Raw genomic sequence first — 22,272 nt, 5'->3', positions numbered from 1 at the left:
ATTAAGTGAAACCAAAACAGCTTAATACGCAAATCCATATACCGTGCCTTTCCCAAACTCCCTCTGCTTTCCAATTATACCTCAAATTTCTCAAAAACACAAACTCACCTGGCTTTACACCTGCTCATCGCACAGTCAAGTCAACACATTTCAGAATGTGGGACCTGTTCTCCTCAACTATTTAACACAAAGAATTCAATGCTGACACAAGCATCTGCCAGTCCTCCTCAAATACTTAATACAGACTGCGTGGGAGCTACGTTGACACTCTCCCGGGACTAATCTGGATTTACAACTAAAACATAGAAAAACCATCCTGAAAACCATCCTGAAATCCAACTGAAGACGAGCTGGCGAGCACCCTTATAACCAAGGAGGAAAAGTGGAGACCACAGAGACTGGTAGGAAGTGTGGACGCGAGAGGCCCGGCTGGGCTCCCACAGCAGCAGCTGAAGGTCCGGAGGGAGATCTCAGCTGTGGGGGTTCCCACTGAGGACTCTGGGGCCTACCCCCCAGGCTGGGCTCCCCAGCCAAGAGCACAGGAGCTGAGAAAGGTGCCCACATAACAGCTGGCTGTGAAAAGCAGCCGGGTTTCTGTCTGCCAGGGAGAGGCAGCTGGAACTGCAGGCACCCTACTAAAGAGCAAACGCGCAGTTTTGTGTGCAGCCACTCACCTTGGGCTCCAGCGGAGGGGGAGTGGAGTGGACTGGAGCTGTGAGGGGAGCATTATTCCCCCAGGCTGTGGGGGACATCTTTCTTGGGAGGCGAACTTTTGGCTTTTGCCTGAGGGCGGAAGCAGTTGCCCCACCCTGCTGGAAAGCCTCTGGCCCTGCCCAGAGGAGTTTCTGCAGCCTGAGGCTTGTTAAGAGACTGTTAACAATCAGCTGCCCCACCCTGTGGAGCTTCATCAACCTGAGGCTCATTAAGAGAATCAGATTAACAAGTCTGCAGACTGAGGCAGACCTCAAGGTGCTTTGAGTCTTTGCCTGATCTGTTTTGGGACCCGGGCCTTAGAAAAGCAGACTTTGGTGTGTATCTTGGTCCTGTCCAAATGCATCCAGCCCCAGCAGTGGAGACCTCAAGCCGGGGTTGTTGATAGCCCCAAACAGGGTGCTCAGGGCCAGTCACAAACTGCATCTGATATTGGCCTGTACCAGAGACCCTCCAAAAGACTGAGAATCCTAGCAGATCTACCTAAACATTTAGCCAAAAGACTCCACCAAAAACTACTAGATTTAATAAATGAATTCAGCAAGGTAGCAGGATATAAAATTGACACCCAGAAATTGATGGCATTTTTATACACAAATAATGAACTCTCAGAAAAAAAAACTAAAAAAAAAATCCCATTTACCATTGCAACTAAAAATATAAGATACCTAGGAATAAACTTAACCAAAGATGTTAAAGACCTTTACTCAGAAAACTACAGGACACTGAAAAAAAAAAATAGAGGAAGATATAAACAAATGGAAAAATATACCATGTTTATGGATTGGAAGAATTAACATCATTAAAATGTCCATATTACCCAAAGCTATCTATAAATTCAGTGAAATCCCTGTTAAAATACCAACAGCATATTTCACAGATTTAGAAAAAACAATTCAAAAATTTATCTGGAACCAAAAGACACCCTGAATAGCCACAGCAATCCTGAGAAAGAAGAACAAAGTTGGAGGGATCACAATACCAGATATCAAGGTATACTACAAAGCCACTGTAATCAAAACAGCCTGGTACCGGCACAAGAACTTATACAACTTAACAAAAGGAAGACAATCCAATTAAAAAATGGGCAAAGGACCTAAATAGACACTTCTCCAAAGAGGACATACGAATGTCTAAAAGACATATGAAAAAATGCTCAACATCACTAATCATCAGAGAGACGCAAATTAAAACCAGAATGAGGTATCACCTCGCACCTGTCAGAATGGCTCCATCAACAAGTCAACGAACTACAAGTGCTGGCGAGGGTGTGGAGAAAGGGCACCCTAGGACACTGCTGGTGGGAATGCAGATTGGGGCAGCCACTATGGAAAGCAGTAGGGAGTTTCCTCAAAAGATTAAAAATTGACCTGCTATTTGACCCAGTGATCCTACTTCTAGGAATATATCCTAAGAAACCTGAAACACCAATCACAAAGAACTTATGCACCCCTATGTTCACAGCAGCGCAATTTACAATAGCTAAAGTTTGGAAAGAGCCCAAGTGCCCATCAGTAGATGAGTGGATATAAAAGATGTGGCCCATTTACACCATGGAATACTATGCAGCTGTAAAGAGGAAGGACCTTTTAGCCTTTGGCACAGCATGGATGGAACTGGAGAGTATTATGCTAAGTGAAATTAGCCAGTCAGAGAAAGATAAGTACCATATGATCTCATTTATATGTGGAATATAATAAACAAAATAAACTGATGAACAAAGTGGATCCAGAGACATAGAAGCTTGGAACAAACTGAGGGATCTCAGAGGGAAGGTGGGGAGAGGGGTGTGTGGGGGGAGAGATTAATCAGGGAACTTGTATGTTTATGGGCATGGCTCATGCATGGACGCAGACATTGGTGTGGGGAGGGCTTGGGGGTGGGATGGATGTGGGGGGTGGGGGATCAGTGGTGTTAAAAGGGAGACATCTGTAATGGCCTCAACAATAAAGATAAAGAAACATTAAAAAATAAAATAAAATAAAAAATTAAGACTAAGATTAAGGAAAAAGGAGATAGGCATAGGCATTATGAGTAAGGCAATGGAGTAAGCAATGATTTCCTTCAAAATATTGGTCTGCATAATCTTAACTGCTTTTCTTGCCACATAGTTTCTAAAATTTAGGTGTAAAAAATGTATTTTCATTTTTAAAATCTGTGGCTCAACAAATTAAGTAGCAATGCTGTGATTACATAGGTTTGAAATATTTTTTGCTAGAAACATTGTAAAAAATATGTATACTTAATACAAAGAATTAAATGCTGACACAATTGTCTGCATTTTGGCCTCAAAAAGATGTCAATGAAGGGAACAAACTCTAAGAAAATATCTTCAAAAACATATTAGCTACTTTCTCTCCCTCTCGGAGGACCTGAATCCAAAATGAGATGCTCCTGCTTGCCGCAGAGCAGAGGAAACATAGAGATATTTGAGCCATAAATATGCTTTAGGGTGATGATTTACAGGACTTACTTGGACATAAATCATCTCAGAAACAGACTTAAATCCCATGCATTTCCATACAATTTTCAGCTACTATTAAGTAGCAACCCTGAGCAAAAATACTCATTACACACAAAAAAAAAAAAGGAGTGGACCCAAAACTGTGGAATCCTTTAATGTCAGCTGATATAAAAAACTTATTTAAAAATAACAGTTTTTCCTCCAGGCTAATTGTTTCACCAACCCAGCTTCAAAATCTCATGCAAATGAGTAGATGAAGGTTTTATGAATAAAGCCCTTAACACTGAAATTATAAAATCACTTTTTAGAGGTTGAATTACCAAATTATCCCATTCCTGCCCCACAAGAAATGCCTTTTTAGAAATCGGGATCAGGTTATGTGTACTTTCTTCACAATCTTCAATAGAAAACCTCTTATACAGTAGTTTTTCATCTAGGTTAGTGGGAAAATGTGTCAATGAACACTTCATCTTCAACTATCAAGTGAAAGAAAAATTTCTAATATTTATGAAAGAGAGTGATAGTCTTCTATTCTCATCATGCCAGATTTTTTTCTAGAAAATTGATGCTACCTCAGAGCCTTATCTCAAAGTCAAAGAAATGAACTAGACTGAGGTTCAAGGAAAACCTCTGGCACAAAACTTTGTAATTCAATCCTTTTGGTATGACTCTAACTCATCAATCCCGTTAGAGTAAATATCTAAAACATTTACTTTGGATAATGTAAATTTTCTCACATTATTATTAAATGCTTAAATTAATTTTATACTTTTCAGTTGACTGTATTGACCAGTGTACATGGACTTAGCATTGTACTTAATAAGAAATAACACCACAGCAGAAAGGCTAATGAAACAGGGGTCAGAAGACAAGTTCACCTCCTAGCTTTCTCTAGACCTGTGCCTTGATCCAACGAGGTAAACTCACACCTCAGTTTTCTTTTCTCTCATATTCTAACACTAGGGCCAACCTGAGAAGACAACTTGGATGGAATAAAATAACATACATAAAAGAATTTTAAAAGTTGAAGAACACTATTTCCCAAAGCGTGATATAAAGAAAATTGTTCCCATGAAGTAGTCTGCCAAAGAAAGGACAGCAGTCAAGTACGTTTTGAAAATACTAGGTGATTCACAATTTATATTCAAAGTTGAAGTACTTTTAAGAAGTTTCATAGTCACAGTAAAATCCAATTTTTAGCTCAGTATTTCCCTAACTAATTTGACCATGTTGTTGTTTGATTGTGACATTCCTGCTTAGATGTGCTTGCCACACAGTGTGATTTGGAACATGGTGTCAAGTACATTAAATTAAAAAACATTGTTATAATGTTAAATTGGGCTTAATTTGGAACAGAGTAAAATTTCAGTTAAATCTATTATTAAAACTGTGTTTTAAAACTTATAATTTAGAACAAAGGTGATGCACCAAATGTAATAACCAAATGTTAAAAAATAGAAAATTCTCAGTTTGAGGAATGTTTTGATACTACAATTTCCCCAATATTGTCATCATTATGAGTAGTCATAAATTAAAGGATTTTCTTCATTTGATTCTCAACAATAACAACCCCTAAATACTCCTAATGAGAAAAATATTAGATTAAATTATTGATTATTTCATTTCCTATACAATTTTATGGAAACCTCAGAACAAAGGTGGAGTGTAAAGGTGATTCAGAAGAAAGCATATTCTACAAGGAAGCGAAATAATCAAACTAGGCTGGTGAAATAGGAGTCAGAAGACAAGTTCAGCTCTTAGCTTTCTTTAGACCTGTGCCTTGATCCAACGAGGTAACCTTATACCTCAGTTTTCTCTTCTCTCATATTCTGATACTAGGACCAACCAGAGAAGACCGCTTTGATGGAAGAACATTATTCCCCAAAGCATGATCCAAAGCAAATCGGTCCCATGAAGTAGTCTGCAAAAGAAAGGACAGCAGTCAGACTTCTCCTGATATGTCAATGGGAGCCTGAAATGTAATTTCTCAAAAGATCTGATGAGGCAAACTTCTGGAGCAGAGGCAGTTTGTGAAGGAGCTGAAATGGGAAGTCTGCCGGCTACAATGCTCTCGAAAGCTGGGGCTGTAAGTCTTTCACTGAAAGAGAATATGGGTGACATATCACAGCATCCACCACACCCAACCATACGGCTATCTGTAAAGGACACAGTGTACAAATAAAGATATAAGTAAAAAAAGAAAAAAAAATTAATTAAAGTTATATTAAATAAAAATTAAATTAAAATAAAGCCATAAGGAGGTTAATGATAAAAGTAATTTTTAAAAGATATATGTAAAAACACTCATCCATTATTTTTAAGTTTACAGAAGATTCCAGAATATTACTAGAAAAAGAGCAGGTTTTTCCATAATGAAAAAAGTCTTAATTTTTATGAAAGGCAAACATTCTAAATGTGTATGTACTAAACACTAGAAATTCAAAATACATGCAGCAAAAATGGTATAAATTAGAGAAGAAATAAACAAAACTAAAATTAATAGTTTCAGGCTTTAATACTCTTTTATCAGTAATGGAAAAATAAGTATAGACAAAATTGGCAAGGATATAGAATACTTAAACATTATCAGCCAACCTGACACACTGGCACTACAGAAGACCACAGCAATCAGCAGCAGAATGCATGTTCTTGTCGAGGGCTGTGAACCCTCCACTAAAACGGACCACAGGCTGAACCATAAAATAAATCTCAGTTTCTCAGAGATTGAAACCATGCAGAGTATGTTCTCTGACCATGACTGGATTAAAGTAAATACCAAAACCAAAACCATTTTTGAAAAAATCCATAAATATTTGGAAATTGAACAGCATATTTCTAAATGTACTGTGGTCTCTCGAATGACACAGAAATATAGTATATTGAAATGAGGAAAAATGAAATCAAAACACATCAGAAAGTATGGACACACAGATCAATGGGACAGAATAGTGTACAATAGCAGACTACATGTATATTTCCAATTAATTTTTGTAAAGTTGTCAAGATAATTAAATGGGGAAAAAGTAGTCTTTTCAACAAATGTTTCTGGGAAAACTATATGTCCACTTGAAAAACTACTTTGACCCACACCTCACATAATACAAAAACTAACTTCAAGCACTGCATAGATCAAAACAAAGAAACAAATAAGCTAAAACTCCAAAACCTCTGAAAGAAAATAAAGAGTAGAAAAAGATTTCTTAGGCAAAACACTAAAAAAAGCACTAACCATTAAAAAAATAATAAATTGGACTCTACTCTTCTGAAACATATTAAGAAAATGAAAGGCAAGCTAAGGCTGAGGGGAGTTATTTGCAGTACATACAGGGTGGGCAAATGTAGGTATACAGTTGTTCATATGGAAAAACACATGCAGGTTATGTTTAGTACAACAGCTTTATTAACTCAAAAAAATGTCACAGCCTGGCCGGCGTGGCTCAGCGGTTGAGCATTGACCTAGGATCCAGGAGATTGCTACTGGATTCCCGGTCAGGGCACATGCCCGGGTTGCAAGCTCGATCCCCAGTTGGAGGCGTGCAGGAGGCAGCCCATCAATGACTCTCTTATCATTGATGTTTCTATCTCTCTCTCTCCCTCTCCCTTCTTCTCTCTGAAATCAATAAAGATATGTTAAAAAAAGGTCACAATGCAACTGTAAACCTACTTTTGCCAAACCCTGTATATAAAGAACTTCTGCTACTCAAATATGGGTCAAATATGTTAACAGACACGTCATACACACACAAAAAAGATATATAAATAGCAATGAGCATCTAAAAAGATATTCAACTTCATGAGGGACCATGAGGGAAATGCAAACTAAAATTTAAAATCTTAATGAGATACTATTACAAACCCACTAGGATTGCTAAAATTAAAAAGACTGGCAATATCTAGTGTTCGGGAAGACATAGGGCAAATATAACTCTCATTCCTGGTGGTAAGAAATGTAAAATGTATAAAGCCACTTTGTAAACCAGTTTGTTTGTTTTTCTTAAAGGTAAGCATAGCTTTACCAAACAACCTAGCAATTCCACTGTTAGGTATTTACCTAAAAGAAATGGAAACATAGGCCCACACAAAGGCTTGTTCATAAGTGTTCAAAGGAGCTGTGTTCATAATAGCCCCAAACTAGAAGCAATCCAAACGCCCATCAGCATGTAAATGAATAAACATATTATAGTATTTCTACACAATGAAATACTACTTGCCAATTAAAAATCTACTGATTGGCCATGGCCTGTGCGACTCAATGGATAGGGCATAATCCTGTGCACTGAAGGGTCCTGGGTTCGATTCCTGGTTAGGGCACCTACCCACGTTGAGGGCTCAGTCCCCAGTCTCGACGTGTGTGTGAGGCAACCCACCAATGTTTCTCTCTCCCTCCCTTCCTATTTCTCTAGAATCAATGAAAAGCATATCCTCAGATGAGGATTTAAAAAAGAAAAAATCTATTGATTCCTAGAACACATGATGAATGAATCTCAAAAACAATGCAGATCAAAGGAAACCAGAAAAAAGAGTTTATAATGTATGATTCCTTTATACGAAATTCTAGAATAAGAAAAACTAGTCTAGAGTGAGAAAGGGAAGTTTGAATGTGGTAGAAGATTGACTACAAAGAAACATGGGGAACTCTTTAGGGTATGGAGATGTTGTGTATCTTGACTGTGATGGTGGGAGTTACACAGTTGTATACAAACTTATTCAACTATACAGCAATAATGATTGCACTTTATTATATGTAAATTATACCTCAATAAATGTGATTTTAAAATCTATTCACAAAAGATATTATTTTACATTTATGATTGAGAGCATCATGATCAAATAAAAGTTTTACATTTGTCCTGAGACAAAGATTTAAATGAAAATAGTAAATACTGAATGTGATTATAGAATGCATCAGAAATGGAGTGAAGAAGTGAATCAGGGAAGGAAAGAAATTCAATGAGGTGTGCTCCATCACACAAGTCAACTACTGTGGGGTTTGGCGTACCAGTGTAGAACACACACATCAAATGTATTCTACCTTTGAAGAGAAACAGTGAGATTTGTCATTATTTTATTTTGTTTGTTTTTAACAACATGAAGAGAATCAGTATCAACCATGGGTTGTAACTGCCTGTTCAACTACCACATATATTTAAATTTCTAAATGAATATAATTTCTACATGTTTAATTTCCAAGCACAGTCATTTTGAATCAATTGCTCCATTATAGTAGATCTATATGGATTAAGTACATTAGCCAGGGCACAGTGACATGTCTGATTATACAATCAATTTATTTTATCTAGCCATATGAATTATTATAGGCTTTTCATTGTGTGATTTATAGATTCCCAGTTTTCAAAGTTTTGGTTGCACATTTCTGGAAAAACTGAGTTCAGGTCTAATGTTGGTACTCACAAACTGTGAAAAGTTTTTTGCAGTTAAGAAATAATTCTAGTGCCAACACCTTTTTAAAGTATGCCTCAAATATGTTTCCTGCCATTTTAGAATAAGTTAATATTTAAAGGTTAAAATATTGTTTTATTTTGTCAATTTTTGTTGTCAGTTTTTAAATACATAAAAATCTATCTTTTCTAGCAACGTCAAAAATAATTGTTTAAATTGCAGATATAAAATAGATACACTTTTAAAGTAATCCTCCATAACATCTTTCAAAATTTCCCTCTGTTGGTACCTTCAGTCCCACCCATTAGTTCATAATTTCCTATTGGTCAATTTTGTTGTCTTTTATTTACTTTTAAAAACCCTTTTGTAAATATGATGGGAAATAAGAGCTCTCTTCCAAGGAAGAGGTATATACATGTTAAGACAAAAGTAGGTTTACAATTGTGAGTATGCAAAACAGAGTTTATTCTTATGTTATTTATTAATTATCGTATTACTTTCCATACAAACAACTGTAAACATACTTTTGCCCCATCCTGTACATACAATTTTGGGAGTTTCTTGGCCTCCGTAAATGTCAGCTCTGGACCTCCCACCCTGTTCGTAGATTATATGCAGATCTGCCTGACATGAGTTGGATAACACGGGCTTAAAGTTGAACATGAAGGGATCTGCATGTGACATATTTCTGTTTCTTGTTTCTCCCAATTTACATAAAAACAATTTTTCTCTCAAATGTTCAACAATGAATAGATATGAAGTAAGTCTTACACTATGAAAGAGTTCTTTATATATTTTTAAAAAGCAATACCTAAAGAAAGAAACTATGAAAATTTCATGATTTTAAGAGCAATAAAGTCAGAATGAACCCAAAGGAGATATGCAAACTTTTTAATATATAAAATTAATTCTCTTCCCTTCCATGGATTCCAAAGAGATGGAGCAAACTTACAGTATTAGTTAATAGAAATCAGAAGGTACATGTGTAACTTCCAGTTAATTTCAAAGCAGGTTTTATTTATTTTTATTTTTATTTTTATTAAATTTTTATTTTTCTATTACAGTTGACATACAATATTATATTAGCTTCAGGTGTACATTCCAGTGATCAGACATTACGTAACTTACTGAGTGATCATCCCGATAAATCTCATACCCATCTGACACCACACAGTTATTAGAATATTATCGACTCTATTCCCTATGCTGTACTTTACATCCCCCAGACTATTCTGTAACTACCAATTTGTACTTCTTAATCCCTTCAACTTTTTCCCCTTCCCCCAATTCCCCTCCCATCTGGCAGCTTTCAAAATGTTCTCTGAATCTATGAGTCTGTTTCTGTTCTTCTTGTTCATTTATTTTCATTTTTTGATTCAATTGTTGATAGATATGTATTTCTTGCCATTTTATTGTTCATATTTTTAATCTTTTTCTTCTTCATTTTTTTGTTTTAATTTATCTTTATTGTTGAAAGTATACAAATGTCCCCCTTTTCCCCCCATCGATCCCCTCCACCCTGCACCCTCCCCCTGTGTGCATGGGTTACGCATATGTGCACATAAATTCTTAGGTTATTCTCAGCCCATCCCCCACCCACCCCCGCCTTCCCTCTGAGACTCGTCAGTCTGTTCCATGCCTCTATGTCTCTGGATCTATCTTGTTCATCGGTTTATTTTAAAATGCATTTGTTTTTATAAAGCATCTGCCTATGTAACCTGAATATAAAAAATAAATAAAGCATAACTGACCCCTTTCTCTCTCTCACACATCACAACCAGTCCATCGGACAGCTCTAAGTTCCATCTTTAGAATATAACCAGGACCTAGTGATTTCCCATTGCCAGCACTGCTACCACTAAGTCTAACTCTGAGCCGCCTTCATTTCCCACCTGCATTGTTATAGGAGATTCGCACCTGGCCTCCCAGCTTCCACCTCCCCCCTTATCTTCCATTCTCAACAGTGCAATCCGAGGGGTCCTTTTAAAATATGTCACATCATATAACTCACCTGCTCTAAAACTTGTAAAGGTTCTTTGCCCATTCACAGGTAAAGTCAAACCCCTGCTTCCTTTCTTAGCTCGCCCGGTAAGTTCTCTCCAGTGCTCACTCTGCCCCAGCTACTCCAGTCATTTTGTCTTTCCTTAAAAGCCCACGAGCCAGGCATTTATGATCACTTTCCTTGTCCGTGGAATGAATGTCCTTGCCCTAGGTATCCACACTTCTAGCTTCCTCACTTCCTTCAAATGTCACCACAGAAGAGCTTTCTCTAAACCACCATTTTAAAAAATATGAATAAATCCCTCAGCATTTGCTCTCTTTTTTTATCTTCACAGCACTGATCACACAGGACACACAATGTACTTGGCGAGTGCTGTCTTCTGTCACTAGATTCTAAGCTACATGAGGACAGAAACCTTGTCCGTATTGTTTGCTGCTGTATCCTTAGGATCTATACTAGTACATGACACATGGTGGGCATTCTGTAAATATGTTTCGAATAAGTCAATACTCAGGTGAAAAGCTATGCACATGGCTCTGTACCACCTCCTCTTGGCCTCCTTCATGTCCCACTGCAGGAGCCCAGAAGGCACCTTGTTGGAAATTTAGGGATTCGTGGAACATACTTGCAAGCCATGACTTAGTCTAGAAATGCTACTTTACAAATATGCAAGTGGGAGCTCCCAGGGAGAGTGGGGAAAGTATAACTGAAATGTAATGGGGACAGTGTTAGACTTGAAGCCTGCTGAGTTAGGTTGAGACCTATTTTTACTGCAAGGTGGTTTCCCTGACAGGGCCCTATAAGGTATCTTCAACATTCAGATTCTTTTAATGTGTCAGGAATTGAGTTCTACAGTTATCCTTAAACTCTAAAAATGTGACTGAAAAAGAAAGAAAAAAGAATGGTTGAAGGTGTTGGTTAAAAACTTAATTTACCCTCTACCTATCTCCTTCACACCTCCATAATTATCTCTTTAACCCAAAACCATATTTATAAAGGTTATTTAAGCCAATATAAAATTAAGACTTTATATTAGAGGGAAAACAGCATAAGGGTCAAAATCCTTTCTGCATTTTAATAGATTACATTGCCTTTCAATACAAGTATCTCTGTAGTAAAATTTCTGTCTCAGTATGCTAGGCCTGCACCTTCCACAAAACAGATACCAACAAATTCTATCATTTGAATGAAATAATATCTAGCAGATGTTAATTTCAAGTCACATGATCAATTGTGGAATAAATGTAATTTTACCTTTCTATAACTTAATTTTTATCTTAAGCCCAAATTCCACCATATGGAACTCTAAAATCTCAGTCAATTGAGGCCAATTTCAGTGTATCTAGGGGTTCTCCCCACCTGTTCCCAAGGTTGCATAAAACTTTCACAAGGCGTATAGAATGCCAGGGTGTTGGCAGGAGATGGCACCTGATTCTCACTCATCCTCAGCCCACTCTGGTCTCCCCAGAGACACACATCCCACCTGGGGTCCAGGAGTCAGGTCTAGTAGAGTACCCCTGCATAAGGCTTGTCCCAACCTCAAGGCCTAGCCAGTATATTGGGCTCTGCCAAATTTATTCCACTCTTGGGTTAAATAGAAAGCTTTCTGCTTTTCTCATGACACCTTTTATACCCCATTCTCGAGGGCCTAGATACTTCATACAGCCATCTCAACTCCACTGCCAGGCTTGCTGCTGCCCCAGGGTCCATTCCAAAGCAAGTGTCTTCTGCTCTCAGATCTCCAAGCCCCAAGGGCACAAGGCTTTTTCCCAGAGACATTCTAGTGTTCAAAGTCTCCCCTCCAAGAGGGGACTCCTTTTGTTCATCGTGGGAAGAGGACCGCCTATTCTGATGGGGTCAATGAATGAGGAAGGATTGGCTCTGTACGCTCTTAGCTTTTTCCAACAAACTACATATGATGTAGAACTTGGGCCGTAATGCTCCAAGGTCTCCCTTTTGATATACGTAACTCAAGCTAAAAAAACAAACAAAAAAAAGCAGTAAAGAAACTTTCTTGGTCAAAGCTGTTCGCTCTGCTAAATTTTCAAAATATTTATGTGTGGGGGGAGGTGGGCAGGCTACAACAGGTAAAAATATTAAGTATTCTAATGCCAGGTTTTGTGTATAGACTGAGTCTAAAAAACTTGAGGAAGTAAAGCAAGAAAATGGTTACAATTTTTTTTGGTGTGTTTCATTTAAGAGTAAGATGTGGCAAAAAAAAAAAAAAGAAGAAGAAGAAAGAAAGAAATGAAATGAAATGAAGTGCAATGAAATGAAATGAAATGAAACATGTCAGAAAAAAAGAGGGTGGAGCAATCCCTCCAAATTTCTCCACCCACTTAAGGTTTATGCATAAAACCCTGTCATGCATTTTTGTTTTCCCTCTGTGAGGAAAAAACAAACAATTCAAAGCATATAGCAAAAGGGCAGAGGGATACATTATGAAACGACATGAAATGACATGAAAAGAGCTGACTGAAAACTATATTAAAATTACTTGACTTGCCCGGTCGGCGTGGCTCAGTGGTTGAGCATTAGCCTAGGATCCAGGAGATCGGGGTTCGATTCCCGGTCAGGGCACATGCCCGGGTTGCAGGTTCCATTCCCAGTAGGGGGCGTGCAGGAGGCAGCCCATCAATGACTCTCATCATCAATGTTTCTCTCTCTCTCTTTCCTTCCCTCTCTCTGAAATCAATAAAGACAAATTAGAAAAACAAAATTACTTGACTCATTTTTGAGAAAAACAAAGCTGAAGCTATTTTGTTGAAATGTTTCCTAAACATACAGTAGGATTTCCCTGAAACAAGATTCCCGTGCATGGACTGGGTAATCCAGAATTACATTATAGCTCGAGTCATCTCTTGCCCTACATCTGTCTATCCCTATCGAGCTGAAAGACACTTCTGGCCCCAAATCAAAATGATTTCACAAAAAGCGGTTTGGGGAACAGTACTGGCTGCCACAGTAGTAGACTGGCTTAGGCAGTTCTCAGGTAAGTCACGTTCTCCCTCCAAGCATCAGACTCCCCATTGCAACAGGGTCGGACTAAGAGCATTTATCCCATAAAACTGTGATGAAGTCACCTCCTCCCGTGCACAAAACAAACTTTTAGCTACCTATGGGGCAATTTCCTCTATAAAACTAACAACTAGCAGAGACCCTCCTTCCACTGGGCAAATGAGAGGGAACCCACGTGGAAGCACGTAGGATGAGACACAATCTCGCCATAAACCCCACCACAATTAGGAGCTTCTTTCTGAGGAGCGGAGGATTCATAACCCACATCAGGCACCCCAACTTTTAAGACTTGAATGAACCTGAGAGATGAGCCCCCAAAATATCTGGCTTTGAAACCAGCAGGGCAGGTGTCCACCAGACCCCTCGGGATTGTAGGGAACTGAGGACCACTTTTAAAGGCCAGGCAGGCTTATGTGACCCTGGGCCCAGCTGAGAAGCAGCCCTTTGAAAAGCCCCCAGATTTGATGTGAAAGAAGCTTTTTGCTGATTTTAAAACACGGGGCTGAGGAGCAGGGTCCTGCTGGGATACTCTCTGGGGACAGATGCCTGTGGACACCACCTCACAAGCTCTTCCTGCCTTGCTACAGCCAGCAACAGGCACCAGCTTTGTCTTTTAACTTGTTAAAATCAAAAACAAACGGAGACCAACCCGGAAAATTTCCTGAACAGACAAAACTAGTTTAGTCGTATGAACAAAGCTTCATTTAGTTTATTTTGCAAGTCTAACTCGACCTGCGTCATTTCTTGTTTATACCTCTAGAAATCCTAAGAAAAACACACATTTTCCCAGACTTGATAGGAGGTAACCACTATCCAACTCCCTGCCACTTAAAAAAATTTGAATATTACAGCCAATCACGTGAAGAATAAAGTGGCTGCTTTCTCACTCTAGAAGCTGCTTTGTAACAATACACCCTGGGCCTCATTCCAGGTCCTGGTTTGCGCGCTCCCAGTTCACAGGCTGTGTTTCGGGGTGTGCGTAATAATCTTCTGCTGGTCACAGCTTCGGTGGTTCGCTGGTTTTGTTGGTTCCTTCTAAACTTTCCACAGTTCATGGCATCGCAAGTGAGATCCAAAGGAGACCCCGACATCTCCGAGGGCAGTGAAGCAAAGGGTGCTGGTGCCCACGTGGCCACGGCGGCCACCGCTTGCGCGCTGGCCCTGGAGTTGGCCAGTAAATCGCTCTTGGGCCTGAGCTCTGCTCTCTGAGTTTGGAGCTCTCCGACTTGATTGTGCATATCTGCATTTTGTTTGTTGAAGCTTCTTGGTGAGTAACCCTCCCTATTCTGCTCTAAAGTGGGGGCAGGGAGGAACATGTGATTCCCTGTTTTGAAGCAGCTGTGAAGAGACAGCTCATACTTCATACCTCTTAGGGAATCCAGGCAAAGGCGGATTCCACCTGGTCTGAAACTCTTTACCTCCCTCAAAAAACTCCTGCTTTCTATGCGTATACACACTGAGGACCAGGGTCTTGTGCCTTTTTGGAAAATGGTTAAACTTTTGGATACTTTGGAATGTGGTGGCCACTTTTTGGGGAAACTCACTTAGGTCTAAGAGGCACCCTCAAACATCTCAGAGACAATGGAATGGATTCTTCAGCACGCAGAAGCTTCTAAAAGACAAAATGGCTTGAAAAAATAGCTCAAAAAAAGTTAACTGTTTTAAAGAGTTCAGAAAAATGTCATAAAATTATATTTTAGCAACCCCCAGGTATAGGGTTAAAATGTCCAATAAAATCACATTTCTTTCTTCCTTCTGAAAAAAAAAAAAAAGCAGGAGGAGAGAAGAAAAAAAAAAGCTTAAAAACAATCCTTACAGTGTGCAAATAAAAAATCTTTAATAAAAATCTTTGGCCATCTCAACAGGTTACTTTAACTCTGTCCATCTGCCAGAAACACAATTTCATTCCAACTGTTCTTTTATAAACTGGTGAGTTTTATATTGCACCTCACTCCTAGCTAACATTTTAGAATGAAAACTATAAGGTTTCTGTTTGCATCTCTCTGTATGCGTATGTGTGTCTATATTGTAGATATGTGATATTTTTCTACGTCTGGATGGTATTGCCAAAATTAACTTGTAGAAAGGAGTTTTAATATCAAAGGTATACCGGTGCAAAATTAGAATATGATTTTTTCTCTGTTAAAAGGACAGCTTCCTTGTATTATTGGTGGATGGACTTTGACGGCATTATGCTAAGTGAAATAAGTAAAAAGGAAGAAATATTGCATGATCTCACTGATATGTGGAATCTAAAAAAGCAAACAAACAAGCTCATAGGTACAGAAAACAGATTGGTGGATGCTGGAGGCGGGGAAGGGATGTCAAAAAGGGTGAAGGAAGTGGAAGTGCACAAACTTCCAGTTATAAAATGTCATGGGAGTGTAATATATAGTATGGTGACTATAGTTAATAACACTGTGTTACATATTTGAACCTTGCTAGGAGTAACCTTAAAAGCTCTCATCTCCGCCCAGCCGGGCGTGGCTCAGCAGTTGAGCATTGACCTAGGATCCAGACGATCGGGGTTCGATTCCCGGTCAGGGCACATGCCCGGGTTGTGGGCTCGATCAATGACTCATCATTGATGTTTCTATCTCTCTCTCCCTCTCCTTTCCTCTCTCTGAAATCAATAAAGATATACTAAAAAAAAAAAAAAAAAGTTCTCATCTCCAGGAAAAACCTTGTAACTATGTTTGGTGATCATTTCACAGTATATACAATGATCAACCATTATGTTGTTTATGTTGTACAAGTGAAACTAACATAATAAGTCAACTATACTAAATTTTTTAAAATTCCATGACATTTTTTCAACCTGCTTAAGATATGTCATTTGACTATGCTTTCTACTGAGAACATTTTAAAAATGCAAAAAAAGAAATTAATTTTAATAATAAAATTGCATTCAGAAAATTGATGAAATAAACAGTAACCGAAAATATATATATATATTTTAATATACACAGTTGGCAATAGCAGCATTCTAACAACTTTCTTGCATTATTTCTTTAAGTACAAATACAGTTTGCTTCTGTATTTGAGTCAAGGAATTTGGTCATCAGAGAGCAGAAACATTTTAGTTGCTCTTTGGAGGCCTAACATAGAATTAGAAACTAGAAAACAGCACCTGTCAGGGGTGTATGATGTGAACAGAGCTTTAGCTGTGTGTCTAATTCACTGGTTAGAACTGGGGAGAACCACCACCTGGCACCTCCAGTAACAACTGCAATGGCAACGGCCACAACAGCCACTGACAGAAGGTCTGTACGTCTGCATCCATCACTTCTGGAACCTTTAAATCACCCTCCAGTCCATCAATGATAAAAGGCATATTCCTGCAAATGCAGAACTATAGATATTAAAGTGCTTTTGATCAAACTTGGGACACTTGGCCAGCTGCTTGACTAGTAGTCTCTCCTAATTTTAGGCTGTTTCTCTAGACCTTGCTCACACAAACGAATTGAAAATAAAACTCATGGGATTTCTGTTACCATCCTAGTAAAAAGAGAAGTAATCATAAATTTTTTACTTAAAAATATCTGTGATAGAATTGGATATAAAACTCAATGATACACTGTAATTTTTTATTAAGAAAGATTATTTTCCTTATGCTCCCAACCCCTGAAATAATTCTTTGATATGCATGGGACTCCTGAGAAAAGCTTGACCTGGCAGTCTTTCTGGATTCAGTTCTGGCTAGCAAGGTGCTCAGTGTGTGCCACCTACGAGCTAGGTAAACAGTAATTATTTTTATGCAAATGAATGTTATAATAGTTTTAATTTTTGAATGCATCAGCTGATTTGCATTTTGTTTAAAGAAGATAAAAAGATAAATATAAAATAGGTTGATAATTGAATAACTATTAATAAATGTCTGAAACTGGTACATCAATCAAGTCTTCCAAAGGTTTATAAACACAGCTACTGGAATTTGCTTCGTGCTAAAACTTGGCATCCAAAGTTGATGGTGGAGACACAAATTGCTTTTCCAAAGAGGTGTTTTTATTGGTTAAGCTGCTTCTTACATGTAAAGCTGCGGGTGAAAGGGAAAAGACAAACACTTTCTCAGGCTTCTCATGATTGTTTTTAATCTATTCTGTGCAAAAATATGGCTTACAGTTTATTGCTGAAATGTAGGAACCTGAAGATTCCCAGTCCACAGTTTTAAATATAACAAGTATCTCAATAACTTGCAGAATAATAACTTCCAGAACTTTAGTACTGAGCTATGAACAATTTTACCCCTTTTACTCACGCAGAGAAATTCTCACAAGAGCCATGGACCCAAAAAAATGCCCAATTATAACTATACCAGGACAATTCATCGTTTTTATCATAAGCAGATAAACCAGTAACTTGTATAATTTTTCTTCCATGAGGCAAAAAGCTGCAATCACCATTTCTTCATAATTTCAATCTTATTAAAGATGTTTCTGAAACTAACAATAGGTTCTGACAAACCCATGTTCTCATCAGGTGTCATCTATTTCCACCTTGCAGTTTTTTCTCTGTATCTTAGCTAAGGTGTGAAATAGTATCTGCGATTCTAGAGAAGGTGATATCCTTAGTGCAGCTTAAAGTTTATTTTTCCAAATAACAAATGATTTTCTAGCATAATTAAAACTAACATTTGTTGAAGCGACAAGTTGCCCTGATAAAGTTTTTATTTGAAACCTTGAACCTTCATATCCATCCCCTTCCTTCTTCCATTTCCTTGTCTGAAACAGGAGGACACTGGATACAAATAGGCTGTCTTTTGAATCAAAGTTCTCTATGATGATGACGTTTCTATATTACAGATGGAGGCGTTGATGATGTAGGCGTTTAGGAGAAGTGTGTACAGGCCCAGGAGAAAAAAAATGCCAGGAAAGTTCAGATTTTTAAAAACTGAAAACCTTATTGGAAGTTTGCTATGTTTTCTTTTTATTTTATTTTCTTCTCAAGAAAAACTACAGAAAAATAATTCAATTCATTATGTTAGTTATCTAGGTTCTGAATATTTACAAAAATTTAACATAAACTTGCATGAGGAGGTTGGAGAGCAGGGCAGACGAGTGGAGTTTGAAGCGTATGTTCACCTCATCTTGAATTTTGGATCATAAAAGGACAGAGTAGACCATATGATGAAAGCCATGGTCCACCAATCAAATGATCCTGAAAAAAAAATTAATTTTCCTCTTTGCACTTATTCCCCTTTTTGTTAAGAGGGAATTAACTCTAAGGAATTAACCCCAGAATAACAAGGTTCATCTGTGAAAATATGTCCAGCAGCTGGAACTCCCAGAGCTCTGATTGCCTATGTACCAGAGAGTATTTTTAACATTAGTTTCTAAATCCCATGGCAAATTAATTAATACATTGGTATAAATGGTTGTCTAGTTATATTGGAGAATTTTGAGAGACGGACATTGAACAGGATGATGTATCTTTGCTTCGCTGCCGAAGGCTCTCGTTAGTTAAATCAGTTACTGAGTTCTCACTTGACAACTCTGTGGTTCTGGGTTCCCTGTAGTACCTCCTGTGAATTTCTACATAAAAACATATGTATCCCTACGCAGCACGAAGGGGAGATGAGAACTGGTTCGCGTTCTTTCTTCGGCCTTTTTGGTTGACCTTTGAAATTCTTCATGCCCCAATCCCCATTTCATGCCTTTAAAAATGAGTTACCTTACGTGTTTCTTCCTCGGTTTATTTTGCTATTGTATACAGTAATTATTTTTTAAAAGCAAGCTTAATGTCCATAAACAACCCTATATAGATAAGTTTGTCTCATTTGGTATAAGTAAATTGAGCATTGAAGCCTTCCACTGCTATTGTAATTCTCTCGGCTGAGTTGAGTCATTACAGTAGAATGTCAGCCACAATCTTCAGACACCTTGACTTTCTTTTAAAGAAAACCAACAACATCGCCTTCCTCTCAGCCCCCCTGCTAAATAAAGGCTCTATACAAGGAAAAAACCAACTAGTTATAATTAATTTAGGAGACCTCAGTTATCTTCTTGTGTCCACTGACTTTTGGTATTCTTGAGTAATTAGCATGACAGTAAACCAAAAATGTGTGCAATGCTGTACGCCACAACTGCTTCCCAGGCTTGAGATGGAAGCCCCTAAGTTGTTTTGACTGGGCAACTAATAGCAATTTAGATAGTTCTGTACAAATTTAGGGATATGAGATGCAAAACCATGTATTCCAACACATTCTCCTTGTCAGAACCATTTAAATCATCATCCTACACAAGCACATATTGAAACTCAACTTTAAGCATTTTATTTTTATGTACATTTCATTTTGTCCAGAAATAAAATATCTAAATACAGACAGACTGTCATGTTGTATATGTATAGCTGTCAACAATACTTGAGCTGAATAAATGCTTTGTACATTACGTTTCTTTTTTTTTTTTAATGGAATTCACAGCTACATTGATAAAATGGATTCCTCATATCTTTTTCTTTTTTAAACCAATAACAAGCAGAGAGACAAGTACAAGTTAATATTAATAAGCAGCTCAAATAACACTTGGTTAAACTATGTACAATACAAACCATTCATACAAATGAAGACTAGGATATTGAATTTGTTACAATATGTGTAGTAAAGATAAGACAGACACGTATAACTTACATGGTGTCTGTTAGGCATTTCCCTTCTTAAAGAATGATCAGAACTTGTTTTAAGCAGCTTTAGCTGGTCTCAACTTTGTAAAAGTCCAATGGTTGGTGATGGAAGCTGTACTCCAGTGTCTGCCCACATGTAAATTCCAAATGTTGGCTCATCTTTACGGAGAACAAGCTCCCTCCCCAGAAAAAAGAGCCATCTTATATCACCTTGAATGTGCCTACTGTATGCTGGAAAAAAGTTACTACACTTTGTTGTTGTTCATAAAATAAAGAATACTGAGCTCTAAAGACATAATTTTTCCATTTTAACAAGCATATACTCCTATAGTAGTATTTACCAGTACAGCTACTCCAAGCAGTAAGAATGCATGAGTGGGGAACTATTGATTAGCATGGACTCAAGACTTTAAAAGAGATTTCCACAACAGCAAGTGTTAGAAACCATTCACTGTCAATTAATCCTTTTGCCTGCTGATATTTTATCCTGAACCATTATGAGTCAGACAATGAAAGCCCTCTCGACAGGAATCGTGACAGATGCCAGCTGAAATGTGTACCAGTGTGTGTTTGTGTACGTCTATGTGTGAGAGCATGTCTTCAAGTGTGGCTTTAAAATCTGTGGTGATTTACAACTATACTGAGAGATGAAGCTGACTGGGCAGAAATGACATCAGATTGTTTTCCACTAGCGGGTTTGCAGCCAGTTGACAAGAGCAGCAGTGTAGACACATTCCAGGCAACAGACGTGACCTTCTTCTTTGAGGTAACAGCCCTGTGATATGACCTTTAACTCCTCAGGCTTCAGTCTCAATCAACCTCGTGTTCATCTTCACCCGGAGGGGAAGTAAGGTGTGTCGCTGTGGTAGTTGTAGTCGGGGCACACTTTCTGTACTAGTTTATAATCTGTACTATAAAAGGAAATGTAAATACAGATCACCTTGAAGGGCTTGGAGCAGAGCCAGGATACATGACTTTGGGTCTGCTCCTGGTAACAGGTTTTTGAAGGATCATAGTTGCAGAGTGTGTTCTTGGTGGCCTTGTCAACCTTTTCATATTCAATGCGACAGTTAAAGGACTTGGAATCTTTGGCATCAATCACGGTTTGCTGTGCCAAGTCGAATTCCACTATTTTTGTAGGGGGCACCAAGCTGACAGATACATTCCCTTGACCCGTGGAATTATGCCTGAAATAAACACTAAATGTCCCATTGCCATGATCTACAATTTTCCCAGTTATCAACAGGTTTAGCTTCACTGTTTTGATGTTGGAATGAAAATCACCCCATCCAAACATTTTCTTAAACTTGCCCGTCTTAACAATGGGCCTTCGCTTGGCCCTGGGCCGCGGCTCTTGGAGGTCTGTGGAGTTCCTCAGCCAGTCCCAGAGGTCTTGCTCAGAATAAGGTTCTGGGGTGTCATAGCGCAGGTCTAAATCTGTATCATTTTCTTTGCCACGAAAAGTCTGTGATAGGAGTCGGCTGATAGACAAGTCTTTGCTGCTTTCTGTCCATATGTGCTTTAGTGTGGATTTGCTGCTGCCTGATTTTAGAAGTTCTGACTTTCCACCATTTGTTAAATTGGCACATGTGACCTGGAAACAGAACAGAAAATGGTATTTACATCTCTGCGTATGAGAACATCCAACACACAGATCAAAGTCCTTTCAGAGAGGCTCAAAATTAAATGATGACACTTCTTCTTAAAGCACCTTCTGCATCTGGGCAATATTTATTAATAATGTAACAAAATGCCACTTCTATTTTTACATAATGATTGGGCGAGAGGAAGCGTAGGTGGATAAAAAAACACAAAGAAAACCACCACTAAACATGATGGAAAGACTATAAAAACATTGACTTTGATAAGCAAAAGGCCACCTCACATGAATTAAGGAAACTGAATTCAAACATAAAGCAAACTAAAGTAATTATTTCTTAGCACAAAAATACACACTCTTTAAAAATAAAATTTTGTAATTCATTATGTTATTTTTCTACTTCAAAATTATCGTAAGCTTAAAACTGTATGATTCTCTGAAATATGTCAACCAACA

General features: G+C 38.1%; 1 protein-coding gene across 2 annotated transcripts in view; it reads right to left on the bottom strand.

Moving 5' to 3' along the window:
• Window positions 1-19,843: 19,843 nt before the first annotated feature.
• NXPH1 (neurexophilin 1) overlaps window positions 19,844-22,272 on the bottom strand; it is a 269,962-nt gene continuing 267,533 nt past the window's right edge. For both annotated transcript variants that reach the window (XM_081147845.1, XM_081147844.1), the window contains exon 3: window positions 19,844-21,810. In XM_081147845.1, the coding sequence (XP_081003971.1) occupies window positions 21,049-21,810 (762 nt within the window). In that variant the 3' untranslated portion in view covers window positions 19,844-21,048. The remainder of the gene's footprint in view (window positions 21,811-22,272) is intronic.

This window comes from Miniopterus schreibersii (assembly GCF_964146895.1).
Source record: "Miniopterus schreibersii genome assembly, chromosome: 9".
NCBI lineage: Eukaryota > Metazoa > Chordata > Mammalia > Chiroptera > Miniopteridae > Miniopterus > Miniopterus schreibersii.
Note: the sequence above shows the minus strand (reverse complement) of the source record. Positions and strands in the feature narration are given on the sequence as shown.